Source organism: Toxorhynchites rutilus, chromosome 2 (genome assembly GCF_029784135.1).
Source record: "Toxorhynchites rutilus septentrionalis strain SRP chromosome 2, ASM2978413v1, whole genome shotgun sequence".
Classification (NCBI taxonomy): Eukaryota; Metazoa; Arthropoda; class Insecta; order Diptera; family Culicidae; genus Toxorhynchites; species Toxorhynchites rutilus.
Window position 1 is genome coordinate 232,947,528 of NC_073745.1, and position 27,975 is coordinate 232,975,502.

Below are 27,975 nucleotides of genomic sequence, written 5' to 3' on the forward strand. Positions count from 1 at the left end.
CATAAATACGGATGAATTATTTTGACGTATGGTTTTGGGGCAAGACAATGTTGCCACTTTTGCATTTGTCGATTGGGTTTGAATCTCGAACCGCAGAATGCAAAAGTCGATCAAATTGCGAAATTTGATTTCAAATCCAAGAACGAAAAAAAATAGCGACATAGTTCATTTCAATCATGTTTGTGTCGCAGTCGTTTCGTTAGGTATTTCTGAATTGTTCTAAACTTTTGTATCTATCAGCATAAAACGGTTCTATAATTTCCTATTTCAAAGAGCGTGTTTTTGCGAGTTTTCATCGATATTTATAGAATACAAATTCATACCTGGTGGACAGTGTCGAGCTCCGGTCAGGTTCCCACATAGCATCGGTAGACCCTCGTCATCGATGATCCAATTCTCGGTATCGTTCACCCACCTATGTTATGAAACGAGAATGAAAAAAATAAAATAACTGTTAACAGCATGTACGTGGTTGGAAAAACGAACAAACAGTAAAATGACTCTATGCAAATCGTGACACGTACATCCGCCATTCCTCGTAGGTAACATTCCAGCCTTCCGGAATATTTTTGACACATTTGTTGCGCAGTTCACCCATGTAGACCTGAGGTTTAAAACGATGGTCAAACAGAGATAGAGAGAGAAGGAACAGTTCATTATATTTTGGATTATCGTTGGAGCTGTTATTGTGTGCCAATTTATTGGGTATCATATAGGTATTACCACCGATTTGAATCTCACCTGCAATGCAAATAGGGCAAACACCATCAGACAGAATATTGTCAACGTCATGACCTCTGCCAGTTGTTTGAACGAATGCAATAACGCATTGATGATAGTTTTCAAACCTGTTTAATAGTGACGATGGTTTTTATAAAAAAACTTTTTTTTCCATTCATATATCCTTTTGTACTTACCCGGCATTATCGATACCGTTTTGAGTGCCCGAAGCACGCGAAACGTCCGCAAACCAGCTAGATTACCGACATCGAGGGCAATCGTCGCATACCCACTAGTTATTACCACGAAATCCAGCCAATTCCAAGGATTTCGCAGATACGTGTACTTGTTAAGAATAAAACCCTTAGCTATCATTTTGATTATCATTTCGCATGTATAAATTGCTAAAAATATATACCTGGAAGGAGAAAATGCGAATGTATTAGGATTGTATTAGAATGAATTAGGATGACTTTTTTTTTCAATGTTATTGATGATGATTTTCATAAATTTTGCGGGCGAATATATAAAGTTATCACAGGTATTTTTATAGAAACGCTGCAATCGATCAACGCGATGACAGATTGGCACATAATTGGTTCATAATTGGTTGTTAAATACGAAGAATAGGTCGATAAAATCATTGCAAAATGGCACGATAGTGGCACCGTTGTCGACACAAATTTCTGGGGCCGTTTTGGCACTGATAAGAAGAATGGGTGATTTGGTGCGCTTTTGAGGCTGGTGGAAACATTGGCCTTTTTTTTTAAATGATGCCCATCAGGACGTAACAGTTGATGTTGACTGCTACTGGGCTAAGATCACATACTTTTTGCTTCACAATTGAGGGCCATTAATGTAAAGGAACTGTGATTTCAAAAACTTTAATGTAATGTAATAGATCCATGAATCGGCCTCCAAGCTCTTGATATTTCCTAAATTAGACTTCCAATTTGGAACCAGCCGAGGGAGCAATGCCGGAAATCAAGTTCAAATGAAATAGCCATTAATTATCTTTCAAATAAAGCTAAATTAAATTCAGTTAGCATAACCTATCTTTTTTTCATTTAAATTTCCAATTCTATACATAGATAGACACTCTGTAGTTTTTGATTGGTTGTTCTATTTTGACCAACATGACATTCAATTATGCTATCAACTCTAACCAAGAAAAGATATTTGCATATCTGTTTCAATAGATTATAGAATGAAAACTATACAACACAAATTCATATTCATGTTCAACAACAAAAAATTGGATTCAAATGTCCACTTTATTACGGGTGGATTCTTAAGAAGTATGATGAACGTGACAAGCAACAGAAATAATAAGACGTCACTCAGATGAACTTATTTACCCGGAAAGGGGGAAACCCAACTGCTGGAAAAATAAGGTGGATAACAATGACAAAGTATAAATATTTATACCGCTGCTAGCAGGAAAATATTTTGATTCGTCATTTCATGGTATGCGGATGACACGCTGCTTTCAAAAAAATATCTATATAGATGCAGCGTTTTGTATTATCCCACCCGTGTCAGTTACCGTAAAATCTGCTTTGCAGCAGTTTTCGAATGATGATAGCAGCTCACGATGGTTCCATTTTTGAATGATATTCCATGTTCAGCTGGTTGGCATTCGGAATGCATAATGCTCAACATACACCAGTTGATAGAAACATTGTAAATTAACGTGACTGTAGAAATGACTTAAATTACAAAACAGAAAAAGCACTCACTCCGCTTCCTCGATTGTCTCGGACATCGCTAGGAAGATACAGTTGAACAAAATGGTGGCCATGACGAAGTAGTCGAAGAACTGGTTCGTCGCCAGGTAGACACAGGCACGTCGAGTGGGGCTCCACGGGGTGAAACAGAACAGACTTTTGGTTCCGGTGAAGCGATGTATATAGTTCTTCCGAAATCGCTTCGACACCACACAGAAGGTCTGGAACGAGAAAAAGAGAAGAATGATTAGCATTCAAATGCGAATTGGCGTGAATTGGATAAAATTTATAAGTATAACTTTTCGAGAAATATGCTGTTCTCGCCGCACATAATTATAAAGGGTGATTTTTTAAATGTTTTTTTGTTTGCAGAGAGAACAGTAAATCTGTAAAAAAAAGAAATTTATCATGAGAGGTTAAAATTATCCCTGCAATTTATTTTTAAAAGATTATTTGATGTAATCGTTAGTCATGACTACGTTTAAGGTGATCCATACGTGAAGTCCGCAAGCATTAAATCGTATAACTTGGCATATTCTAAGTCGTATATAGAGTGGGATCGGATCACAATCATATCAGGTTGGGGGAAAGAAATCCATTATTTTCTCGGTAGTTGGCTGTAGTTCTATATCTCGCGTAATATCGATCATACAATTTCAAGTTTATGCTTGTTGTAAAGGTGACATTTTTCACTAAGAAAAATCTTTTGCTATTTTTTGTTTGTTCCATTCAGTTCCCAGCAAACATTAAATCGTATAAAATTGTACGTGCTAAGTCTTACAAGAAATCAGAATAAATCATAATCGCATATAATATCAATCAAAGTATGTATCGTGTATATTTGAAATCGCATAAAATGTAAAAACTCGATTTTATATATCATTATCAAATAAAGTCGCAATTCGGTATAATAAACATCAGTTTTATGATGTACATTGCCATAAAATATATTTAATCCGCATCATATGCGTATATTACGCTGATGCAGTTTGTGTGTCGTATAAGCGTATAATTTAAATCGATTCAGTACTGCAGTAAATCGTGTTGCATGCTGAAGAAAATCATGAAACAGTAAATCATATTAGATCCTAATAAAGAACATATTACATCATATTGAAATGTCAATGAAATACTTTAACATTGACAAGTTTCATTTCATAACAGCAATGTCTGAACACATACGAAAGAATAAAATAATCAAATTTTAAAAAGTCTCTCTTATATGGCTCGGAAACCAGGAATGACCGATCCTACTGCATAGAATGTATTAAAACTCATACATATGATTCGATATGATATAATCGAATCATATGTATGAGTTTTAACCGCTTTCAGATAGCCGCGCGAGATAGCTGGTGGATGATAATCCAGACGACAGGAGTTCGAACCCACATCGGATCAGTTTTCACCAAACATCAATTTGTGCCATTTCAAACATTTATATTCCACTCCCAACACAAGTAAATTTAATAATTTTTATTTCTACAAATATATATATAAAAATGTCGATTCGTGAGGCTATAATAAACATTTTACGAAAATATTCATTCGTTTTTTTTCTATGTCTCATATACGATAAGTATGGCAAAAGTCATATTAGGTGCGTTGACAATTCATGAATATATTCATATAAGATCGCAATTCAATTTCAACATAATCGCTATTATAGTCGGTCAAAGTTGCATATTCATCCAAACTAATTCGGTAAGCATTTGTCATGTATGTATATGGCCTCCACTTTTGCATGCATATCCCAGTTAGGCGCATTATATGCCAACCAAAATTTAGGGTATATGATGTTATATATACGTTTGTTATGCGATTTTATGTTTGCTGGCCCAGTAAACATTAAATCGTATAATTTTGCACGTGTCAAGTCTTACAAGAAATCCGAATAAATCATAATCGCAAATAATATCAATCAAAGTATGTATCGTGTATATTTGAAATCGCATAAAATGTAAAAACTCGATTTTATATACCATTATCAAATTAAGTCGCAATTCGCTATAATAAATATCAATTTAAGATGTACATTGTCGTAAAATATATTTAATCCGCAACATATGCGTATATTACGCTGATGCAGTTTGTGTGTCGTATAAGCGTATAATTTAAATCGATTAAGTACTGTAGTAAATCGTGTTGCATGCTGAAAGAAATCATGAAACAGTAAATCATATTAAATCCTAATAAAGAACATATTACATCATATTGAAATGTCAATGAAATGCTGATGCACTCGAAAGTTTCAACTGCTGTTGAATTAAATTTCAGATAGCCGCGCGAGATAGCTGGTGGATGATAATCCAGACGACCGGAGTTCGAACCCACATCGCTGCAGTTTTCACCAAACATCAATCTGTGCCATTTTAAACATTCATATTCCACTCCCAACACAAGTCAATCAAACAATTATTATTTCTACAAACATAAATACTCATGTATAAAAATGGCGATTCGTGAGGCATATTAAACATTTCACGAAAATATTTTGCGCCATTTTTTTTACTATTTCTGTAATAAATTGTATATGAGTATGGCAAAAGTCGTATTTCGTGCTTTGACAATTCATGAATATATTCACATTAGATCGCAATTCAATTCAACATAATCGCTATTATAGCCGATCAAAGTTGCATATTCATCCAAACAAATTCGGTAAGCATTTGCCATGTATGTATATAGCCTCCACTTTTGCATGCATATGCCAGTTAGGCGCATTATATGCCAACCAAATTTTAGGGCATGTGATGTTATATATACGCTTGTTATGCGATTTAATGTTTGCTGGGGGGTTGTGCCAACACTACAACGTGCCTTTTTTCATTTTTTTAAAAACATTTTTTTAGTGCAATACACTAAATTCAGATCTATACTGCCAACAACTGGACCGTTTAAAGCTAGCGATTGACCAGAAACGTTCAGAATTGGCCAACAGAAGAGGTGTTGTGTTCCATCAGGACAACGCAAGGCCACACATGTCTATAGTGATTCGCCAGTAACTCCGGGAGCTTGATTGGGATGTTTTGATGTATTCTCCATATAGTCCGGACCTGGCACCAAGCAATTATGGTATTCAGCTGCTACTGGCACTAGTACTTTTGGTTAAAAACAAAACACAATAGATAATTTCTATGAGTTCCCTGGATTATCATTTTAATTAAACGAAACAAAGTATTTGGTTTGATTGTTTGGGATGGCTTCCTTTCTTTGAGACACATTGAAATAAGCGAAGTCGGCCACCAGGAATGACGTTTCCGATTTCATCCCTTTCGTATCATATGTACTAGTTTTAACCTGGGCCATGCGGATAGAATTCAATAGGTTGTCAAAAAGAATCCAATCGAAATGTCAAAAGAGATCCAATAATCAGGAAAGGGAACAAACTATGGATGGGTTATACCTATGATATAACCGCAAGGTTGACGTAGGACTGCCGTTGGCTTAGTAGTCAATTGTATTTCTTCAATTAGCGATAATCCCACCTCGGATGATCCTAATTGGGTACGATATCGCCGCTGCGCAGTGCTATCTTTTGTGTATTGATCAAATAATTGATTAAAATAGTGAATGAATGAAACTATTTACGAATTCTATTGCAAACAAATCTCGATTCAAGTCAATTCATGCATTATGGTAGTAGTTATCGCAGTAAATAGTTATCAACATGTTGCCTAATCATCAAACGTAAAAGTTCAGTGAGCTGGCGACATGAAGGGATATCTTCCAATGCATCAATAATCGAGCCAAAGCGTTGCATTTGTACCCGCTTTTGTAGACCATGATAGCAAAACGAATTCTGAAGTGTAAAAATGTTTGGGGGTATAAAAGTATTGCCGACTTAAATGTATCTGCAATGCCGATTCTCCCAACTTCTTGGTTTCGGAATCTGTATTGGGAAAACACATTCCGGTTTGCAAAAATGCAAGCGAGTACAAAAGTCCTCGTAGTATGCATCTCCCCAGGCTTCATGGTTTTGAAGTTTGTGTTAGGGAAACATTTCAATTTGCAAAAACGCAAACGAGAATGAAAGTTCCCACTGCTTGCATCTAAATTTCTATGCCGATTTCCACAGGCTCCACGGTTTTGAAGTCTGTGTTAGAGAAACATTCCGATTTCCAGAAACGCAAGCGAGTACAAAAGTAACCGCAGTTTGCATCAATTTTGCAATGTCGACTTCCTCAGGCTCCATAGTTTGGAAATCTGTGTTAGGGAAACATTTCAATTTACAGAAACGCAAGCGAGTGCAAAAGCACCCGGAGCTTGCATCTAATTTGCTATGCCGATTTCCACAGGCTCCATGGTTTTGAAGTTTTGTGTTAGGGAAACATCCATCCATTTCAGCGATCGTACCTCAATCGTTGCCGATCATAACTGAGTGGATTTCCGAGCGGCACACGCTTATATACCGATTGGTGTGATTTCAATAGCCTGTTTTGAAAGCAATTTTAGGGATATTGAAACATGTTTTTGGATCAAAAAATAACAAGCATATAACGCGTAGACATTTTATCTTCCGAATGAAGTGTTTATCATATCATTTCGAAACTTTGAACTTACACCCAAGTATAGAAATGAAAGACGTAGTCCTACGTCAAAAGTGTTACTTTTCTTATAATAATCCACTACATAGAGAAAGTATTGTTATGAATGGCAAAAATAATCGAATTAAATAAAATGAACGAATCACATTTTTTTCATCAATTAATGCTAGCGTTTGAAATCTTAAAAGCACAACTGACATTCCGGTAGATTCTGAAATTTCAGTATAATTGACTTCTAAACTTCTTTAAACTTAATTGTAATTCAATTTTACTTCTAGCTAAATGTTAGGTTTTTATTTCCCTGAACACTAGAATTACATTATTTAAACTTTTTTCATTTATTAAAATAACTTAAAAATACGAATTACCCAAATTACAACCATTATTCCAATTCTAGTTCGGTCACAAAAACTAAATAAACAAAGCCCGAGTCACGAAAACGTTTGCTCCTTTCATAGGAGAAATGTTTCACAGAATGGAAAAAATAAACATTTTCATTTATATTTCAACAATTTAAAACAGCATTCTGGCATCTTATTATGATAGGGAGTAAATCGCTTCACGAATACGAACGAATTATTTTGACCTATTTTGACGCTTGTTTCGCGTTAAGACAATTTTGCCACTTTTGTATATGTCGATTGGATTTGAATCTTGGAATGCACAAGTCGATTTCAAACCCAATCGTGAACCGGTATAAGGGTGAGGGTCTTTCAGATTAAACGCTCACGCAACAAGTTTTAATAACTTTCACAAAAGTGAACCGATTTTTATTTTTAAAATACGAAAATAAAGCTTATTTTAGGACATTTTCGATGTGACCACCCCTTTTTTCGATAACGCGTTTTAAACGGTGAACAAAATTCTTCATGCGCAACTCTAACATTACGACTTCGAATCTGTTGAAAATCCGAGTTATTTCTTCTTTAGGTTCAAAGTTTCATTAATGCTTCGGTTGCTCGAGTAATACGATTTCACTAAAAATACATTTTCTTATAAATTGTACATTTTGACACTGAAAACCATCCGATCAGACTGTACGAGTAGCCGAATATTATATCCCGAAGTGGGGATTGCAGTGTTACCATCGACGGAGCGAAAAAAAAATTATAAGGAGAAATTGGATTTTTTTTACGTAAGCGTTTAATCTGAAAGACCCTGTAGAAAGCAGAAGACGATCTCGTTCGGGTTGCAGAATGAATACAAACTCGTTCGGGCCGGATAAATATCATAAATGATCAGTCTTCATGCTGTCTACAAGTTGCACCCATTCATAATCAATGAACGATTGCACGAACGATGTCTCTAGTTCATTGCATTCGTTGTTGTTTTGGTTACAAAAATATTGGTTTAGAAAACTTTGAGAAAACAGGAAAAGTCTTTTATTTTTATTTCCCGACATTGAAGCAAAAATATGTTGAAACTCGAAACATGTTGCTTGGAAATGATTTATATTTTCCCTATACTGCCGTTCTACGCATAGTTACTTTTTGGCAATTTTCACTTTTATTCATAAAACGATGTTTTCATGCCCAGTCTTCAGGAAAAACATAGAAAAGGTATAGTTTGTTCCCAGCTTTAAAAAAACAACATCAAGCTCAATTGTCCCATGTTGATATTCTATTTATAACTGTCCCACCATATTATTTTTGTAGATATCAAATAAATCGGTTCAACTACAAAAATGTTATGTCACGCTTTCAGCAAGACTAATGTACTCATTTCTGGTTTAAAAGAACGAACTAGTTCTCAAACAAATAAAAAAAGTTTAACAGAACACGTAAGCGAATGCCTAATAACAACGAGATTTATATTCTGCAAAATATTGCAGATCACTCCTTTTTTCATGCATATTCTTTCAGTAAAACGCAAAAAAAACTTATTGTTTGTTTCCAGTATTTCAAAAAACAACATCAAGTTAAATTGTCCCGTGTTGGTATTCTAGCCATAAGCATTTTTAAGCCTGTAGCTAAGATTGGTTAATCCAAATGAAGGGATATTTTCACATTTCATTAAACAATGGTTCTCTGCTTAAAAAAAACCCAGGCTGTTGCTAAACCGAAATGGTTAAAGCTTCTGGTAGACGAATAGGCTAGAAAACTTTGAATGCATTTTTCTCAATTGTGGATTTTGGAACTTGGGACAACTATGCGTAGAACGGCAATATAGGTGTTCATATAACACTGTGTTACAGCCTTTTAACATGTTGTGCCACGCGTCGATCCCCATACTTTTCATTAGGAGAGCGTTGACAACATTGGGGCTGACAGTTACGAAGTGAAAAATTAGGAAAAAAATTATATGGTTTGTTTTTAGATGTGTTTCAGAATGTGACTACTTTCTAGTCGAATTTCTGATTATTTTCCTTCTATACAATTAATATCTTCGGGAGCTGGGACCGACACTGATATTGTGCAAGCGCTCTCTTGGTTCGGGCTAATTAGAAAGCGCAGAAAATCACAGAAAATTACGCGCAGATGGCTTTTTTAATATTTCGCCAACGAAGCTCAATGCAAATTTTTTTTTATCCCATTTATTTATTTAAGGCTCATTAGCATTTTTTAGCTGTAAAAGAGCCGAATTTTAATCGTGTACATGTCACATGGTTATCATATCTATAGTTAGCACATTACACAGTTGCCAGTATTCCTTCTATACCATTTACATATGGTACATTCACACAGTAGCCATTTAGGCGTAAGGGTATTCTTTCTGTTCTTCCATTATCCAGTTGGACCACCGGACAGCGGAGACAGTTGATTGATCATTGTTGAGTTATTTATAGAACAGTAGCCCGATGTGTCTGGCAGAGCAGAGCAGTTGTATGGATGAATCGATCTTATTTCGACCGTGGATCGATCTCCATCGCTGATGATTGTTGCGTGGACGTAGCTATTCTGTAACAACACAAAGATGGTCAATGAGGGCCCTGAGTTTTGAACTCACGATCGATCGCTTACTAAGCGAACGCGCAACCAATGTGGCTACGGAGACCCCCAATGCAAATTATTAACGATCATTTCAAATATGCTTCCTTCGGATTCCGCTAGAGGTTCTGCCGATGAGTGCGCATGGCGACAGCGAGTGCGTTTCACACTATAGTCTTTTTACGCTGTAGAAAAACGAGAGAAAGCGAACGCAAAAACCAAGCGTGCCAACCTCAGCAACCGGGGACTCAAAATCCGTCTTTTTCATTGAACGTGTGTCAAGCGGTGAAGACGTATTTTGTCTCACCCCAGCATCAGTGGAAATGAGAGCCAAGGTATAAATTTGTTTTTGTGGAAAATAACTTAATAGTTTGTAAAATAGTGCATCAAGGTGTATGGCGATTGATTCCTATTAGGTGTTTCATTGTGGGAGTTGATTGGATTATTTTGGTTTTTTTGATCCACACGTGTTAGGCCAGTTTCATGTGTCCACAATTGAAGATGCAGAATAACATTTTTCCCAATACCCCATCAGTTCAATTGGCTTCATCAGCAATAGCGACATTCTAAAGAAATATCTATACTTTTATCTTTACAGTGGCGTAAGAAGCGTATGCGGAGGTTGAAGCGGAAGCGCAGGAAGATGCGTGCGAGGTCCAAGTAAACTGCTAGGTAAGTGCAGGCGAACCTGAAACATGAACATTTGCTAATTTTTATTTGTTTCTCTAACAGAAAGCAGCGCTTCTTCCCAACTGTTGAACGTTACGAGGAGCTGGACACAAAAAACATCTTTGCGGTTAACCTGATGGTCTTACGAGCGGATTGCAGTGTAAAAACATTCGTTTGATGGTGGCAGGTTGTGCTCTGCATTTTATTTGGTATAAATAAACTGCTTCGGCAACGCTATGATGATTGAAAAAACAGTGTTTTTGATAAACCGACAACCGTGAATCATAGCCTTGTTAAGAATATTGATGTAAAGTATTATGGTGACCATTCTGTTTGAATCCTCCATTGAACCGATGATCGTTCATTTCATCAACATACTTGTGTCTTTAATAGTGTTTATTGAGCGCAAAAATCAAGATTGTTTCAGCTTCATCATGCCGACACGAAAAACGGAACAACAAAAGAGCGCAAGATCAACTCTAAACTGGGAACTGCTCAAATTTGTGGTATTTCGAGATTTGGAAACGTGTTTGATTGTGTCATTATTCCTGTTCAGCAATATTAATCCTGGTTTGAGCACGTTACTCCGTTCTTGGGTCAATTACAAACAACCTTTTTATATGGCTTAGCTAGGCTCAATGTCTCAGAGCTCAACATATTCGCGATGACAGTGCTACAGTGTCGACGTCTGGAGGCGGCTTTCAATTAGGAGCCAAAATTGGGGTCCTAAACTCGTTACTGTAATCTCTATCAGATTAGAAGACACGAAGTTAGTTTTCAAATGTTGAAATTTGAATGAAAAAAATCACATGTTATTTTATTACTTGAAACACTTATTTCTGAATTTTATTTCACTATTTGTTTATACACTTCCAACATTGTTATTGGGGCTGATTCGCGAATGGAATGTGACAGCAATGAACTCCTCAAAGTCACATGACTTATAGCGAATTCGTTTTTGTTCAGTTTCAACCCCAGTGCCGCACTAACTGCTGTCAAAACGTTTTTTTTTATTCACTCAGTTGCGCACTCAGTGTCGCACTAGTTCGCCCCGAAAGCTGCTAGTTTTGCACTGAGATGCTTCACGGGTTGGCACTCGGGTTCACCAATACAACTATACTGAACTGTCAAGTTCCGAGTATTGTTTTGGAAAATCTAGAAATGAAGACTATGAAAATGGAAAAGCTACTTTTTTTTTTTTTTTTTTATTTCGTTTATTTTTACAGGCTCAGTTACTTAAGTTTAAAGGAGCCGAATTCTTAAATATAATTTTAAAACTATATATATATAAACAATTTTCTTACATCTATGGTTAGTAAGGTGGAAAACCGATTACTCGCGGTGTACTCGAGTTTAGGAGGGTGACATATTTTTAGGAGAAGGATGGGATATAAGGAAATTGTAACAATGTTGATGAACACTCATTTCATAAATCTATTCGTATATCTATAGTGTATTTACATTTCAACTTATTCTACTATTTATAGCAAGGGGACGAATTACCCGCCAAGGGAGGAAAGGAGGGTATAAGGATGTAGGGACAATCACACACGAAGATCTATAGCTTTAAGGAAAACATATATATGGGACATGTAATCAAGGTCTAACCGAGCCAACACATCTCTCACCGGCACATTGGGCTGTCTTCCTCGGGCCCGAAGGGAGTTTTCTAAATTCGATCTGGCGACCAGATACACCTCGCACGACCAAACAATGTGCTCGATGTCGTGATAACATTGGCCACAAACGCAGAGATTGCTGCTGGCAAGATTGAAACGAAAGAGTAGTGCAACTAACGAACAGTGATTGGACATGAGTCGGCAGAAGGTGCGAATAAAGTCCCGACTCAAGTCTAGACTTTTGAACCACGGTTTGAGGCTAACCTTAGGGATAATCGAGTGAAACCACCGGCCCAATTCATCTTCATTCCAATTGCGTTGCCAGTTAGCGATGGTATTTTTGCGGACTAAAGAATAAAATTCATTGAAGGCGATTTGACGCTGATAAATATCGCCTTCAATTGCACCTACCTTTGCTAATGAGTCAGCCCTCTCATTACCCGGAATGGAGCAATGTGAAGGGACCCAGACAAAGGTAATGACATAACAGCGTCTGGATAAAGCACTCAAAATTTCTCGTATTCTCTCAAGGAAGTACGGCGAGTGCTTTTCCGGCCTCACTGAACGGATAGCTTCGACAGAGCTAAGACTATCCGTTACAATGTAATAGTGTTCAACAGGTCGTGAGGCGACGCTGTCCAGCGCCCAATGAATTGCTGCCAATTCAACAATATACACTGAGCAAGGATTCTGAAGACTGTGTGAGGTGCTAAAAAATTCGTTGAACACTCCAAATCCTGTGGGCTCGTTTATAGTGGACCCATCAGTAATGTACATATTATCACAATTGATACCCCCATACTTTTCATCGAAGATCGTTGGAGCGATCCTCGATCGTTGGTAATCTGAATATCCATGGATATCTTGCTTCATGGACAGATCAAAATGCACAGAGGAATTGATGTAGTCAGGGAAACAAACACGGTTGGGAATATACGAAGAAGGATCAACCTGCATGGAGATGAATTCATGATATGAACTCATGAATCCGGAGTGAACATTTTGCTCGATCAGCTGCTCAAAATTTCCGATCACCAATGGGTTCATGACCTTACACCGGATGAAGAACCGAAGAGATAATAATTTGAAGCGATCTTTTAGTGGGAGTAGGCCTGCCAAAACCTCGAGACTCATGGTATGCGTTGAGGACATACATCCCAACGCGATACGGAGACAAAGATACTGAATTCGCTCGAGTTTAATGAGGTGTGTTTTGGCAGCTGATTGAAAACAGAAACTGCCATACTCCATCACTGAGAGAATAGTTGTTCGATACAACATTATAAGATCTTCGGGATGGGCTCCCCACCAGGTGCCGGTAATTGTACGGAGAAAGTTTCTTCTTTGTTGGCATTTTTTTACTCAGATACCTAATATGGGCCCCCAAGTACATTTGGAGTCGAACCAAACCCCAAGATACTTGAATGACATAGCATGAGTGATCGGTTTACCCAAAAGTTGAAGCTTTGGTTTTGCTGGTCTATGCTTCCTAGAAAAAACCACCATCTCTGTTTTCTCCGTGGAGAATTCGATCCCTAGCCCAATAGCCCAGGTTGAAAAATTGTTCAAAGTATCTTGTAAGGGTCCTTGCAGGTCGGATTCGTTTGATCCTACGACAGACACCACTCCATCATCTGCAAGTTGTCTTAGGCTGCAATTTTGTGTAAGGCAATTGTCGATGTCGCTTACATAGAAGTTGTACAAAAGGGGGCTTAAACATGAGCCCTGGGGGAGGCCCATGTAAGAGACCCGACTTACTGCCGAATCTCCGTGAGAAAAGTTCAAATGTTTCTCACAAAGCAAGTTATATAACATATTATTCAATAGAGGCGGCAGACCCCGAGAGTGTAATTTGTCCGACAAAACCTCTATTGAAACAGAATCGAAGGCCCCATTTATGTCCAAGAATACTGAAGCCATTTGTTTTTTTCCGGCGTAAGCCATTTGAATTTCTGAAGAAAGCAACGCAAGACAATCATTCGTCCCCTTGCCCCTGCGGAACCCATATTGTGTATCTGAGAGTAGGCCATTCGTTTCAACCCATCGATCAAGGCGAAACAAGATCATTTTCTCCAACAATTTCCGTATACAAGACAGCATTGCTATTGGGCGGTACGAATTGAAGTCGGACGCGGGTTTTCCGGGTTTTTGAATAGCTATAACTCGTACTTGTCTCCAATCATCTGGAACAATATTATTCTCCAGAAACCGATTGAATAAATTCAACAAGCGATGTTTCGCCACATCAGGGAGGTTTTTCAACAAGTTGAACTTAATTCTATCCGATCCCGGAGCAGAATTGTTACATGAAAGGAGAGCAAGAGAGAATTCTACCATCGAAAACTCGGAATCAAGATCGCACCTATCTTGTGGTATATCTCGAACAATTTTTTGCACAGGAGCGGAATCAGGACAAACCTTCCGTGCAAAATTCAAACTCCATCGATGTGAATATTCTTCGCTTTCGTTCGTTGAAGAGCGATTTCCCATGTTTCGAGCCACTTTCCATAATTTTTTCATTGACGTTTCTCGTGACAAACCTCCCACGAAATTTCGCCAATAAGCACGTTTTTTCCCTTTGATTAAGTTTTTAAATTGATCTTCAAGGGCTAAATACGTTTGAAAATTTTTAAGAGTTCCACGTTTCCGAAAAGCTTTAAATGCATTCGATTTTTCTATATAAAGCTTGGAACATTGGCTATCCCACCATAGATTGGGAGGCCTTCGGGAAATGGTGGAACCTGGGATGGGTTTCGTTTGAGCGCGAACCGCGCTGTCATAGATCAAACGAGAAAGGAAGTTATACTCCTCCAATGGAGGTAAACCATCTCTGGAATTGATGGCTAGAGCAATCGCGTCCGCATATTTTTTCCAGTCAATGTGTCTTGTGAGGTCATATGCCATGTTTATAGATTCAGAAGAATTCGACCCAATGGTGATGGAAATTTTGATTGGCAAGTGATCACTACCGTTGGGGTCCTGGATTACATTCCACTTGCAATCTAACGATAGTGAATTCGAGCAAAGCGAGAGGTCAAGAGCACTTGGGTAAACCTCCTGTTAGGTACACGTGTTGTTTCCCCAGTGTTCAAAACGGTCATATTGAAGCTGTTACAAAGGTCATCAAAAATGAACGATTGTCGTCGTACTGTTCCCCCCAGGCAGTTCCGTGAGAGTTGAAGTCTCCCAAGATCAATCGTGGCTCAGGAAGGAGTGAGCACATGTCATCAAGTTGTTTGCGGCTAACCGCAGCTCTCGGAGGCCAATACAAGCTGACAATACAGAGGTCTTTGCCTCTGATGTTTGCATGACAAGCAACAGCTTCAATCCCTCCAATAGGTGGAAGGTCAATTCTAAAAAATGAGTGGCACTTATTGATCCCCAATAGCACCCCTCCGTATCTATCATCACGGTCCAAGCGTATAATATTAAAATCGTGGAAAGAGATATCATCTCGCGAAGAAAGCCAAGTTTCGGACAGAGCAAAAACATCACAATTGAAGTTATGAATTAAAAATTTGAATGTATCCAATTTAGGGATAAGACTACGACAATTCCACTGAAAAACAGTGATATCTCCGACCTCTCTATCTAAATTAGACATCAAGAGAGATAATCATTGCAAGGAGGGGCCATGTTTGCATCAATTGTTGCAAAATTGTCTTTAATACATTGAGATGACAATGGTTCTGATGGAGTCGGAAACATTGAAACACTTGAAGATTTGATCCAAAAGGTCAGACAACTTTATAAATCCCGATTGGGAAGTTGAACTGGACGGAAAAATAGGGACAGTTGGGGTTTTTGATGTCCCCTCGAGTGATGGGTCGTTCGAAGATGAAATATTCCCACGGAAGCCAGGAGGAACCTGGTTTTGCTTGTCCGCTGCACTCGATTTTTTAGGCAAGCTAACAGAGGATATAACCGTGGGGACTTGTTCTTGAACTTTGGGAGTGGTCACATTTTTGCGCCGGGGATTCCCTTTGAAAATAAACGGTGTGCCCCCGCTAGCTGTGTCCGCTTCCATTTCATCAACTGGCAACATGGAAAAGGTATTGTGTGTTGAGATTGGTTGTTCTTGTTGTTGGGTCAGTGGCGAAGCGCCCTTTAAAATTTCCGCAAATGTGCGCTTCGAGCGTTCCTTTAAAGAGCGCTTCTGTTTCTCCCAGCGACTCTTGTAAGTTTCACAAACTGAGAGCTCGTGTGGGGATCCCCCGCAATATGGACATTTATGCTCAGTCGCACTGCAGGATTTCCCCTCATGTTACTCTCCGCAAGTGGCACAGCGCTCCTTGTTGGCACAATAATCCGAAGTGTGACTAACTGACTTGCATTTGTTGCAAGTCATGGGCTTTGGCACGAAGAGTCGCACAGGTAGTCTCAATTTGTCCACCATAACGTAGTCAGGGAGGGCGGCACCAGCAAAGGTGACTCGAAACGAGTCGGACGGCGTAAATTTAGTTTGGTCCCCATCATGGGAAAGTTTCCCGAGTTGGCGACAGTCTAAGATTTTCACTTCCATTGAGGGGAGCTTCTTGAACTTGCCTTTTCCTTCTGCTTTTATTTGTTCGCTCGTCAGACCCGTTTCAGTTATCACCCCCTCAATTTCTACGTTATGGGAGGGTATAAATGTTCGATATTCGAGAGTGAAATGTTGATCAGCAACAATCTCGTTTGCGTGTTTCCGGTCATTCACGACAACTCGCAATTTGTTCGGTCTAACCCTGCGAATTTCAGATACAGAAGTGTATCTGGCCAGATCTTTCATGATCTGAATCACGTTAAGGTTTTTTCCTTTCGGTTTTGGCCGGAGGAAAACAACCCACGGGCCAGTTCCAGGTGCATCTTCTGGATAAACTCTGACACGTGGAGCGGAGACAACAGAGGGGGAAGACGAGGACGAGGACGAGGATGAGGATGAGGATGAGGATGAGGACGAGGACGAGGATTGGGTTGGATCGGAAGCATCAGAAGGGGGAAGCGAAATCGATGATGGGAGAGGGGGAGTGGAAGTAACAGTGGGTTGAGAAGGGAGGCTTGCAATTTTCTTAGAGGGGGGCTTGGTAGGATGAGCGGATTCGTCCCCAGAAGAATTATCTTCCTTATGAGGGACTCGTTTATGTTTTTTTCCAGATCTTGTATGAGATTCATTATCGGAGATCTCCATCTCTGGAGATCCTCCACTATACTCCATTTTACAAAGATTTCTGTCTTATTTTTAATTTATTATTGATTTTAACAATAATCTCAAAAAAAAAAAAATAGCAAAAAAAAATATGATAATAATTGATCCCAATGAAACTCAAATTCGAAAACTGTGTCTAACGATGATTTTATATTATAATAGTAATTATTTGTGGAACAAACAGGAAATGCATCGACAAATGGTTAAGTGAGTTTCAGGACTACATGTGTTAGGTAATCAAACAATATGAAGTAAAAAATGTCATTCAAACTTTTATATTTTTACACTGCACTTGGCCCTTCTTATCTGATAGAGAATAATTTACCTCCCAAGCACTAATATCGCTACCAGACGTCGACACTGTACATTTGTCGTCGCAAATATAAACAAATCAGACTATATAACGCACACCAACAAACCACCGCATTCCTGAAACTGAAAACGTTTTTTTTATTACAGAGTCAGTGTGGCACTGACTCAGTTTTAAAAACGAATTCGCTATTAGGTCACCGTATCGCCGAAGGCGATTGCCCTTACGTAATGGCGGGTTTACATTAGGGAGATCTATAGCTATAGATGGATTCATTCACGTGAAAATAGTTGTAAACGGGTGAGAATAAATATGATACACTTATTTGAGGTATATATAACTGTGATCACGCGTATTCTAGAGCTTGCCACTCAGAATGCATTCAAGGCGTGTTATTTGGCATAGAAATCTCAACTAAGTACTAATAAAAATGACGCAAGTAATACTACGTTGAGACGGCGAAGTTCTTCTTAGGAACGTTAGTGCCATTGAAGAAGAAGAAGAAGATAACTTGAATAAATTCAGCATATGTAAACGCTTGTGAATTTCTCACTGGTGAGCAATCACTAAAGTTGGATGCAGTTCTACTTTAGGTGAATAAATTCACCGAAAATATGAATATATTCATTATAGAAGTTCACGCTAGTGTAAACGGTTGATGCGATTTCTATAAATCTCATCATATTTCTTCACATGAATATATCACTAGTCTAAACCCACCCTAAGAGGTTCATTTCGGAGTGAGATACCAAATGAATGACAAATGGTGCAGTGTTCATTGAAATATATGCCAAAGCTTGTGTTTTTGCAAAGGCTCTATGCATTCAATGTGTTTTATGAATATATATTTTTTTGATTTTAAAAATTTTCATTCCTTGTTACAAATATGTACAGGGAATAATTTCGTTCATCTTTATATTTTTTTTCCTCTTATTATAATTGATGAAAAATAATATCACTGGGATAAGAAGATAAAACAAATATATTTGCAAATCTGTTTTTGCAGTCCCTTTGCATTAATATGATTGTATGTTATTTCAATTGTTTTGATTTTGTATCCGTGTTTTGATTCTGTATTCGTGCTTTGATTTAGTGTCTGGTGCTAATTCCGTAATATTTACGCTAAAAGTTTGGTGAAAAGGTTTTTAATTTTATAGTCTCCTCACATAAAAGCCATGCAGGTAAGATATATTTATTATCGCATTTAATAAAATTCCAAAAGCTAAATTTTATCCATAGATAATGAGCAGTTTCGCCTTTTGGATAGATGATGACATGCAGCTGAAGAAGATCGCCAACTCAACAAAGAGAATAAGCCAGCAGACAAGAAAATTACCATCTCAAGTTTGCCATGTCCCAGCTGATCACGAAGGATCTTCAGCCTGCCTTTATCGAGCATAACGTACTAAACGTTTTGACGGATTAATAAGCTCCGTTTCCGAACAAATCGTTGCCTTTTTCGCAGATTCGAGAATCTATTCTGGAACTTCTTTTCGATGTAAGATTGTCGGAGAGATTGCAGTGTTTAGACTACCATTAAGTAATGTTTGGATTTCAGTTTCCTTGTATTGAAAAGTCCTATCTCAAATAGCCAGGAATTGAAAAGGCCGTGATGTACCTCTACAAGCACCCTCGAGAATCCAAACTAAACCGATAGCGCGCTGGAAAATTGATATCCGAATGGGCTCGACCTATATTCAACCTGAGCACCGATTTCAAAGCGATATCACGTGAGGAACGCCAGGAACGAGACTTGCAGCAGGTGTCCAAAAAACGCAAAACCTCGCCGGACCCACAGGATCAGAGCAGTACCAGCAAAAAGGGCTTACCGTTCACCGAGGCTAATAAGTAAGAATTATGATAATAGGAAGCAACTTCTTTATTATAATCAAATTCGTTCATTTTTAGGGGTGTATTACGATCCGGAAGCAAAGGATGGGTACAATGGGCTCGCGTTCCCATGCCTTCGGGTAAGGAGTACATTGTTCGGCCAAAATAAACAAGTGATATTGATATGAGTCGGGTAATTATTCCTACATCTTTGAAGCTGCAGTTCTAGAGAAAAAGCGATAAAAGTAGAATAATATAAGGATAATAAAATTAGGCTGCAAAAATGGACTTCGACATTTTTTATATCTCAGAAAATTTGAGGTTTCTAGTCACAATAGGATATTTCTCCATCCTCCTTATCAACTCCTGAAACTGCTTCCGATTTGTCACACGTAACCTGAAATATATAATTCTATCATAAATGGAGACGCAAATCGCACTCATTTTTTGGCTTCCATTGTTCGTACTAGTCGATAGCAAAAGAGGATACGACTTCAAAAGTCACAAAATGACAAGTTTTTGACTGCAATCGCCCACGAGAATTGAGTGAGTGTTCATGAGAGTTCATTCAAGGTAAAAATCTGTGTAGCGCACTTAATTAGGTAAGGTCTTCACGCCCAGAAAATTTCATTAAGTTCTGAGAGGGTCGAGTTGGTGCGAAAACCGTCTATTATTATTTAGGTCGGTTCTCTTACCCCACATGTCCATTCTCCCTTTCTTCCCTATTTCATAAGCAGAACTTAGTACCCGTTGAGAACAGATCATTACAGGATCACTACCAAAGGATCCCGATGCTACATCACCTGGCGATGTAGTTGTTAGGACCCACCACAGGCGCTGTTCCAGACAAGTATAATACCGACAAGGCAACGAAGGACCTTTTTTTATGATATATTGTTCTGTAGTTTTAGCTAACTAAACTTAAGTTCATAATTATATAGTTACAATATATTTAAATAGTTTAAAAATGTATTGCTAGATGATGGCTCTTTGTCCACTTGAGCCTAATTGGATAAATAAAGGAAAAAAAAGAATAAAGAGACAAAGAATATTAGAATTTTAGTTTTTTTTTGTATGAGAAAGCTATTTAGTGACTCTAGGAGGACGAATAAAACATTAAATTTTCTTTAATATCGAAAAAAAACAAAAAAATATATATATACAAAATTGGTTTTTGACTCGATTATGAAAAGAGATTGCATACTATATAATCCGTCCTGTATAGCCATTCCGTGCCAAACCGATATAACGGTTCTCAGATTTTCATGAAAAGTGGTAGTTTTTTTGGAAAAATATTTTAAAAACTCGGATTTTGATTTCGAAATTATTGATTGTATTTATTTTTTATGTTTTACAAATCGGGGTTTTCAAATAATTGTATGAGTAATTGATGGCAAGCGCCAGAGTAAACGTGTTAAAAAATTAGGAAGTAAACTCTGAGGGTCGGTTCAGAACCACCATTTGGAAGTCCGTTCAGGAGCACCCCGCCTTTTTCCATATAACGGCATGGCGAGTACTAAACGCAAAAGGTAGATTCAATTTATATAGCTTATTTTGATGATCATACCGTAAGCAATTCAAATTGCTTCGATTTGTAATGTTTCGCAATCTAAAAGAACGTCTTTGATTTCAATTTAGGAGGTCACTCTACGAAATTCAAAATGGAAGCCTGTAACGATTCATTAAGAGATTTCAAACGCATATTAGGCAACATCGTTATTCCGATATACAGGGTGGGCCATTTAAAGTGGAAGCATCTGGCAACCCCATAACTTTTGACAGAGATGTCAGATTAACAAATGTCATACCGCGTTGGAAGCGTAATTTCAGTACAATTTTAACCATGGAACAATTCACACCTAAACAACGCGCTGAAATTGTTCAGCTGTACATTCAAAATTCAAAATTGTGTTAACTAAACGTGCGTGGAAAAATAAAAATAAAGTTAAAACATCGCCTGGAGATAACACTATACGTCGATTATATGCCAAATTTATATCGTCTGGTAGTGTTGGTAATGCCAGTCATCTGTCCAGACAACGACCAAGACGTTCGAGCCACGGTAACCGTGAATGGGGAGCGTTATCGGACAATGATAACCGATTTTTTATCGCCATATCGACGAGAATATTGATGCCGTTCGAGCCACGGTAACCGTGAATGGGGAGCGTTATCGGACAATGATAACCGATTTTTTATCGCCATTTGTTCGTGAAAATGAATTGGACAATTACTGGTTCCAACAGGACGGCGCTACATGCCATACAGCGGCTGCCACGACCAAATTATTGCGCGAAATGTTCCCCGGAAGATTAATATCGAAAAACGGCGATTATGACTGGCCACCGAGATCACCTGATTTGACGCCTCCTGACTTTTTTTATGGGGATATTTACAATCCAAGGTATACACTGGTAAACCAAGGACCCTGGCTGCGCTGAAAGACAATATCCGAAAAGAAATTGCTGCCATATCGACCGAAACATTGGGCAAAGTGATGGAAAATGCCGAAAAAAGGGCACATTTTGCGGTCAAGGCCAGAGGCGGTCATTTACGAGATATCATAATCAAAAAGTAGTTAGAACAAATCTCCTTGGACCAAAATAAATGAATTTCAAAAAAAAAATTTAAATTCCACTTCTTTACTTTGCTATTGCAAAAACCATATACCATTAGACAAGAAATTTATCCAGCAATTTTCTGCCTAGAACATGCACAGTGTAAATAGTGAAAATGAAAACAATTTGACGATTAAAATAAGTATGTTATTCAGATTTTACTAGCAACGCAGCAAGCTATCTTTTTGCCTAAATTCGGTCGTTAGCTCACAATGTGAGTCGATGTGCATTATGAATTATTCTCCATTTGCTGATACTATGTGTTTATCAGTTGGCAGAATCAATGGAGGGATGATCTTGGAATGACCTTGGAGATGATCTTGAATGGTTTTACTCTATTCTCCCCTAAGATTTGACGAGAGGCTTGAAAGGTTGAACGTTGATAAAGATTTTTTTAGATTGATGTTCAGGTTGTTGTCCAATCAATTCGTGCTCAATTTACAGTTTTATCATGTAGGTCTTGCTACTAACAATGTATGTAGGGGGATAATGGATTTAATGGTATTGTGCACATTTTTGAACATCGATATAAAAAAATCCAATAGTGTCGAGTTCCTCGTGTCCATGTTAGAATGTGGTTCTGGATTCTACCTCATCATACTTGTTTAAAGGATATTATTTAATATTGATGTATCAAAAGAGTAAAAATTACAGATTCTATACAATGAGAAAACTCAATTCAAATGTAATTACAACAAACAATAACAATCCTACGTCAGGTTCCCGTTCGTGCCTCTAGGCCAACCGCCATCTCCTTTTTTTTCTCTGTTTTTGAAGCAATGAAAACGCAAAACGGTGCTAAAACGCTAGAATGAAGAGAGTGAGGGTGCTCATACACTGTTTGACCGAAGCCAAATATTTGACTCTTTTTTTTTTTTTTTATTAATCCGTTTATTTTTACAGGCTCAGTTACATAAGTTTAATGGAGCCAAACTCTTAACTATATTTCAACTAGCATATATCAACATGTTGTTTCCTTAATTCTATGGTTAATGAAATAGGAAACCGATTACTCGCGGTCGACTCGAGTTTAGAAGGGTACACATTTTCATTAGGAAAAGGATGGGATGTAAGGAGATGTGTGTTTACACTCGCACTCACATTCACATTCACATTCTCATTCACACTGACACTTCACACTCAATTATTAAAACTATCCTTACATCTAATATGTATTTACAATTTACCTTATTCTAATGTTAGTAGGAAGGGAACCGATAGCTCGCGAAGGACGAAAAGGATGTATGAACAATCACACTCGAAGATCGATAGCTTTAAGGAAAACATATATTTGGGACATGTAATCAAGGTCTAACCGAGCCAACACATCTCTCACTGGCACATTGGACTGCTTTCCTCCAGCCCGAAGGGAGTTTTCTAAATTCGATCTGGCGACAAGATACAACTCGCACGACCAAACAACGTGTTCGATGTCGTGGTAACCATGGCCACAACCGCAGAGATTGCTGTCGGCAAGATTAAAACCGAAAAAGCAGCGCGTCTAACGAACAGTGATTGGACATGAGTCGAGAGAAGGTGCGAATAAAGTCCCGACTCAAGTCCAGACTTTTGAACCACGGTTTGAGGCTAACCTTAGGGATGATTGAGTGGAGCCACCGGCCCAATTCATCTTCGTTCCATTTGCGTTGCTAGTTAACGATGGTATTTTTACGAACTAAAGAATAAAATTCATTGAAAGCGATTTGACGCTGATAATTTTCGCCTTCAATTGCACCTACCTTTGCTAATGAGTCAGCCCTCTCATTACCCGGAATTGAGCAATGTGAAGGGACCCAGACAAAGGTAATGACATAACAGCGTCTGGATAAAGCACTCAAAATTTCTCGTATTCTCTCAAGGAAGTACGGCGAGTGCTTTTCCGGCCTCACTGAACGGATAGCTTCGACAGAGCTCAGACTATCCGTTACAATGTAATAGTGTTCAACAGGTCGTGAGGCGACGCTGTCCAGCGCCCAGTATATCGCTGCCAATTCAGCAATATACACTGAGCAAGGATTCTGAAGACTGTGGGAGGTGCTAAAAATTTCGTTGAACACTCCAAATCCTGTGGACTCATTCATAGAGGACCCATCAGTAAAGTACATATTATCACAATTGATACCCCCATACTTTGAATCGAAGATCGTTGGAACGATCCTCGATCGAAGATAATCTGAATATCCATGGATATCCTGTTTCATGGACAGATCAAAATGCACAGAGGAATTGATGTAGTCAGGAAAACAAACACGGTTGGGAATATACGAAGAAGGATCAACCTGCATGGAGACGAATTCATGATATGAGCTCATGAATCCAGAATGAAAATTTAGCTCGATCAGCTGCTCAAAATTTCCGATCACCAATGGGTTCATAACCTTACACCGGATGAGGAACCGAAGAGATAATAAATTGAAGCGATCTTTTAGTGGGAGTAGGCCTGCCAAAACCTCGAGACTCATGGTATGCGTTGAGGACATACATCCCAACGCGATACGGAGACAAAGATACTGAATTCGCTCGAGTTTAATGAGGTGTGTTTTGGCAGCTGATTGAAAACAGAAACTGCCATACTCCATCACTGAGAGAATAGTTGTTCGATATAACATTATAATATCTTCGGGATGGGCTCCCCACCAGGTGCCGGTAATTGTACGGAGAAAGTTTATTCTTTGTTGGCATTTTTTACTCAGATACCTAATATGGGCCCCCCAAGTACATTTGGAGTCGAACCAGACCCCAAGATACTCGAATGACATAGCATGATTGATTGGTTTACCCAAAAGTTGAAGCTTTGGTTTTGCTGGTCTATGCTTCCTAGAAAAAAACACCATCTCTGTTTTCTCCGTGGAGAATTCGATCCCTAGCCCAATGGCCCAGGTTGAAAAATTGTTCAAAGTATCTTGTAAGGGTCCTTGCAGGTCGGATTCGTTTGATCCTACGACAGACACCACTCCATCATCTGCAAGTTGTCTTAGGCTGCAATTTTGTGTAAGGCAATTGTCGATGTCGCTTACATAGAAGTTGTACAAAAGGGGGCTTAAACATGAGCCCTGGGGGAGTCCCATGTAGGAGACCCGACTTACTGTCGAATCACCGTGAGAAAAATTCAAATGTTTCTCACAAAGCAAGTTATATAACATATTATTCAATAGAGGCGGCAGACCCCGAGAGTGTAATTTGTCTGACAGGACCTCTATTGAAACTGAATCAAAGGCCCCCTTTATGTCCAAGAATACTGAAGCCATTTGTTTGTTTTCGGCGTAAGCCATTTGAATTTCTGAAGAAAGCAACGCAAGACTTGCCCCTGCGGAACCCATATTGTGTATCTGAGAGTAGGCCATCCGTTTCAACCCATCGATCAAGGCGAAACAAGATCATTTTCTCCAACAATTTCCGTATACAAGACAGCATTGCTATTGGGCGGTACGAATTGAAGTCGGACGCGGGTTTTCCGGGTTTTTGAATAGCTATAACTCGTACTTGTCTCCAATCATCTGGAACAATATTATTCTCCAGAAACCGATTGAATAAATTCAACAAGCGATGTTTCGCCACATCAGGGAGGTTTTTCAATAAGTTGAACTTAATTCGATCCGATCCCGGAGCAGAATTGTTACATTAAAGGAGAGCAAGAGAGAATTCTACCATCGAAAACTCGGAATCAAGATCGCACCTATCTTGTGGTATATCTCGGACAATTTTTTGCACGGGAGCGAAATCGGGACAAACCTTTCGTGCAAAATTAAAAATCCATCGATGTGAATATTCTTCGCTTTCATTCGTTGAAGAGCGATTTCTCATGTTTCGAGCCACTTTCCATAATTTTTTCATTGACGTTTCTCGTGACAAACCTCCCACGAAATTTCGCCAATAAGCACGTTTTTTCCCTTTGATCAAATTTTTGAACTGATTCTCAAGGGCTAAATACGTTTGAAAATTTTTAAGAGTTCCACGTTTCCGAAAAGCTTTAAATGCATTCGATTTTTCTATATAAAGCTTGGAACATTGGCTATCCCACCATAGATTGGGAGGCCTTCGGGAAATGGTGGAACCTGGAACGGGTTTCGCTTGAGCGCGAACTGCGCTGTCATAGATCAAACGAGAAAGGAAGTTATACTCCTCCAATGGAGGTAAACCATCTCTGGAATTGATGGCTAGAGCAATCGCGTCCGCATACTTTCCAGTCAATGTGTCTTGTGAGGTCATATGCCATGTTTATAGATTCAGAAGAATTCGACCCAATGGTGATGGAAATTTTGATTGGCAAGTGATCACTACCGTTGGGGTCCTGGATTACATTCCACTTGCAATCTAATGATAATGAATTCGAGCAAAGCGAGAGGTCAAGAGCACTTGGGTTAGCAGGAGGTTTAGGTACACGTGTTGTTTCCCCAGTGTTCAAAACGGTCATATTGAAGCTGTTACAAAGGTCATATATCATCGATGAACGATTGTCATCGTACTGTTCCCCCCAGGCAGTTCCATGAGAGTTAAAGTCTCCCAGGATCAATCGTGGCTCAGGAAGGAGTGAGCACATGTCAACAAGTTGATTGCGGCTAACCGCATCTCTCGGAGGCCAATACAAGCTGACAATACAGAGGTCTTTGCCTCTGATGTTTGCATGACAAGCAACAGCTTCAATCCCTCCAATAGGTGGAAGGTCAATTCGAAAAAATGAGTGGCACTTATTGATCCCCAATAGCACCCCTCCGTATCTATCATCACGGTCCAAGCATATAATATTGAAATCATGGAAAGAGAGATCATCTCGCGAAGAAAGCCAAGTTTCGGACAGAGCAAAAACATCACAATTGAACTTATGAATTAAATATTTGAATGTATCCAATTTAGGGATAAGACTACGACAATTCCACTGTAAAACAGTGATATCTCCGACCTCTCTATTTAAATTAGACATCAAGAGAGATAATCATTGCAAGGAGGGGCCATGTTTGCATCAATTGTTGCAAAATTGTCTTTAATACTGGAAGCATTGAGATGACAATGGTTCTGATGGAGTCGGAAACATTAAAACACTTGAAGATTTGATCCAAAAGGTCAGACAACTTTATAAATCCCGATTGGGAAGTTGAGCTGGACGGAAAAATAAGGACAGTTGGGGTTTTTGATGTCCCATCGAGTGCTGGGTTCGAAGGTGAACTATTCCCACGGAAGCCAGGAGGAACCTGATTTTGCTTGTCCGCTGCACTCGATTTTTTAGGCAAGCTAACAGGGGATATCACCGGAGGGACTTGTGATTGAATTTTGGGAGTGGTCACATTTTTGCGCCGGGGATTCCCTTGGGAAATAAACGGTGTGCCCCCGTGAGCTGTGTCCGCTTCCATTTCGTCAACTGGCAACGTGGAAAAGATATTGTGTGAGGAGATTGGATGTTGTTGTTGTTGGGCCTGTGGAGAAGTGCCCTTTAAAATTTCCGCAAAAGTGCGTTTCGAGCGTTCCTTTGAAGAGCGCTTCTGTTTCTCCCAGCGACTCTTGTAAATTTCACAAGCTGAGAGCTCATGTGGGGTCCCCCCGCAATATGGACACTTATGCTCAGTCACACTGCAGGATTTGCCCACATGTTGCTCTCCGCAAGTGGCACAGCGCTCCTTGTTGGCGCAGTAGTCTGCTGTGTGACCAACTGACTTGCATTTGTTGCAAGTCATGGGCTTTGGCACGAAGAGACGCAGCGGAAGCCTCAATTTGTCCACCATAACGTAGTCAGGGAGGGCGGAACCAGCAAAAGTTACTCGAAACGAGTCGGACGGCGTGAATTTTGTTTTTCCCTCTTCCTGGGACACTTTTCCAAATTGATGGCAG

General features: G+C 38.9%; 1 protein-coding gene and 2 long non-coding RNA genes across 6 annotated transcripts in view; 2 read left to right on the forward strand and 1 right to left on the reverse strand.

Moving 5' to 3' along the window:
• The window catches only part of LOC129769096 (sodium channel protein 60E), a 449,000-nt gene that overhangs the window by 61,863 nt on the left and 359,162 nt on the right, over positions 1-27,975 (reverse strand). For all 4 annotated transcript variants that reach the window (XM_055771122.1, XM_055771124.1, XM_055771125.1 and 1 more), the window contains exons 3-7: positions 2,460-2,668; positions 918-1,138; positions 742-848; positions 525-604; positions 324-415 (exon numbers count right to left, since the gene is read on the reverse strand). In XM_055771122.1, the coding sequence (XP_055627097.1) occupies positions 324-415; positions 525-604; positions 742-848; positions 918-1,138; positions 2,460-2,668 (709 nt within the window). The remainder of the gene's footprint in view (positions 1-323; positions 416-524; positions 605-741; positions 849-917; positions 1,139-2,459; positions 2,669-27,975) is intronic.
• Positions 10,170-10,902, forward strand: LOC129769099 (uncharacterized). The gene is made up of 3 exons (XR_008741812.1): positions 10,170-10,256; positions 10,520-10,593; positions 10,654-10,902. It is a non-coding gene; the product is annotated as an uncharacterized LOC129769099 (long non-coding RNA).
• Positions 18,758-20,503, forward strand: LOC129769101 (uncharacterized). Its single transcript, XR_008741814.1, has 4 exons — positions 18,758-18,885; positions 19,170-19,202; positions 19,263-19,552; positions 19,613-20,503. It is a non-coding gene; the product is annotated as an uncharacterized LOC129769101 (long non-coding RNA).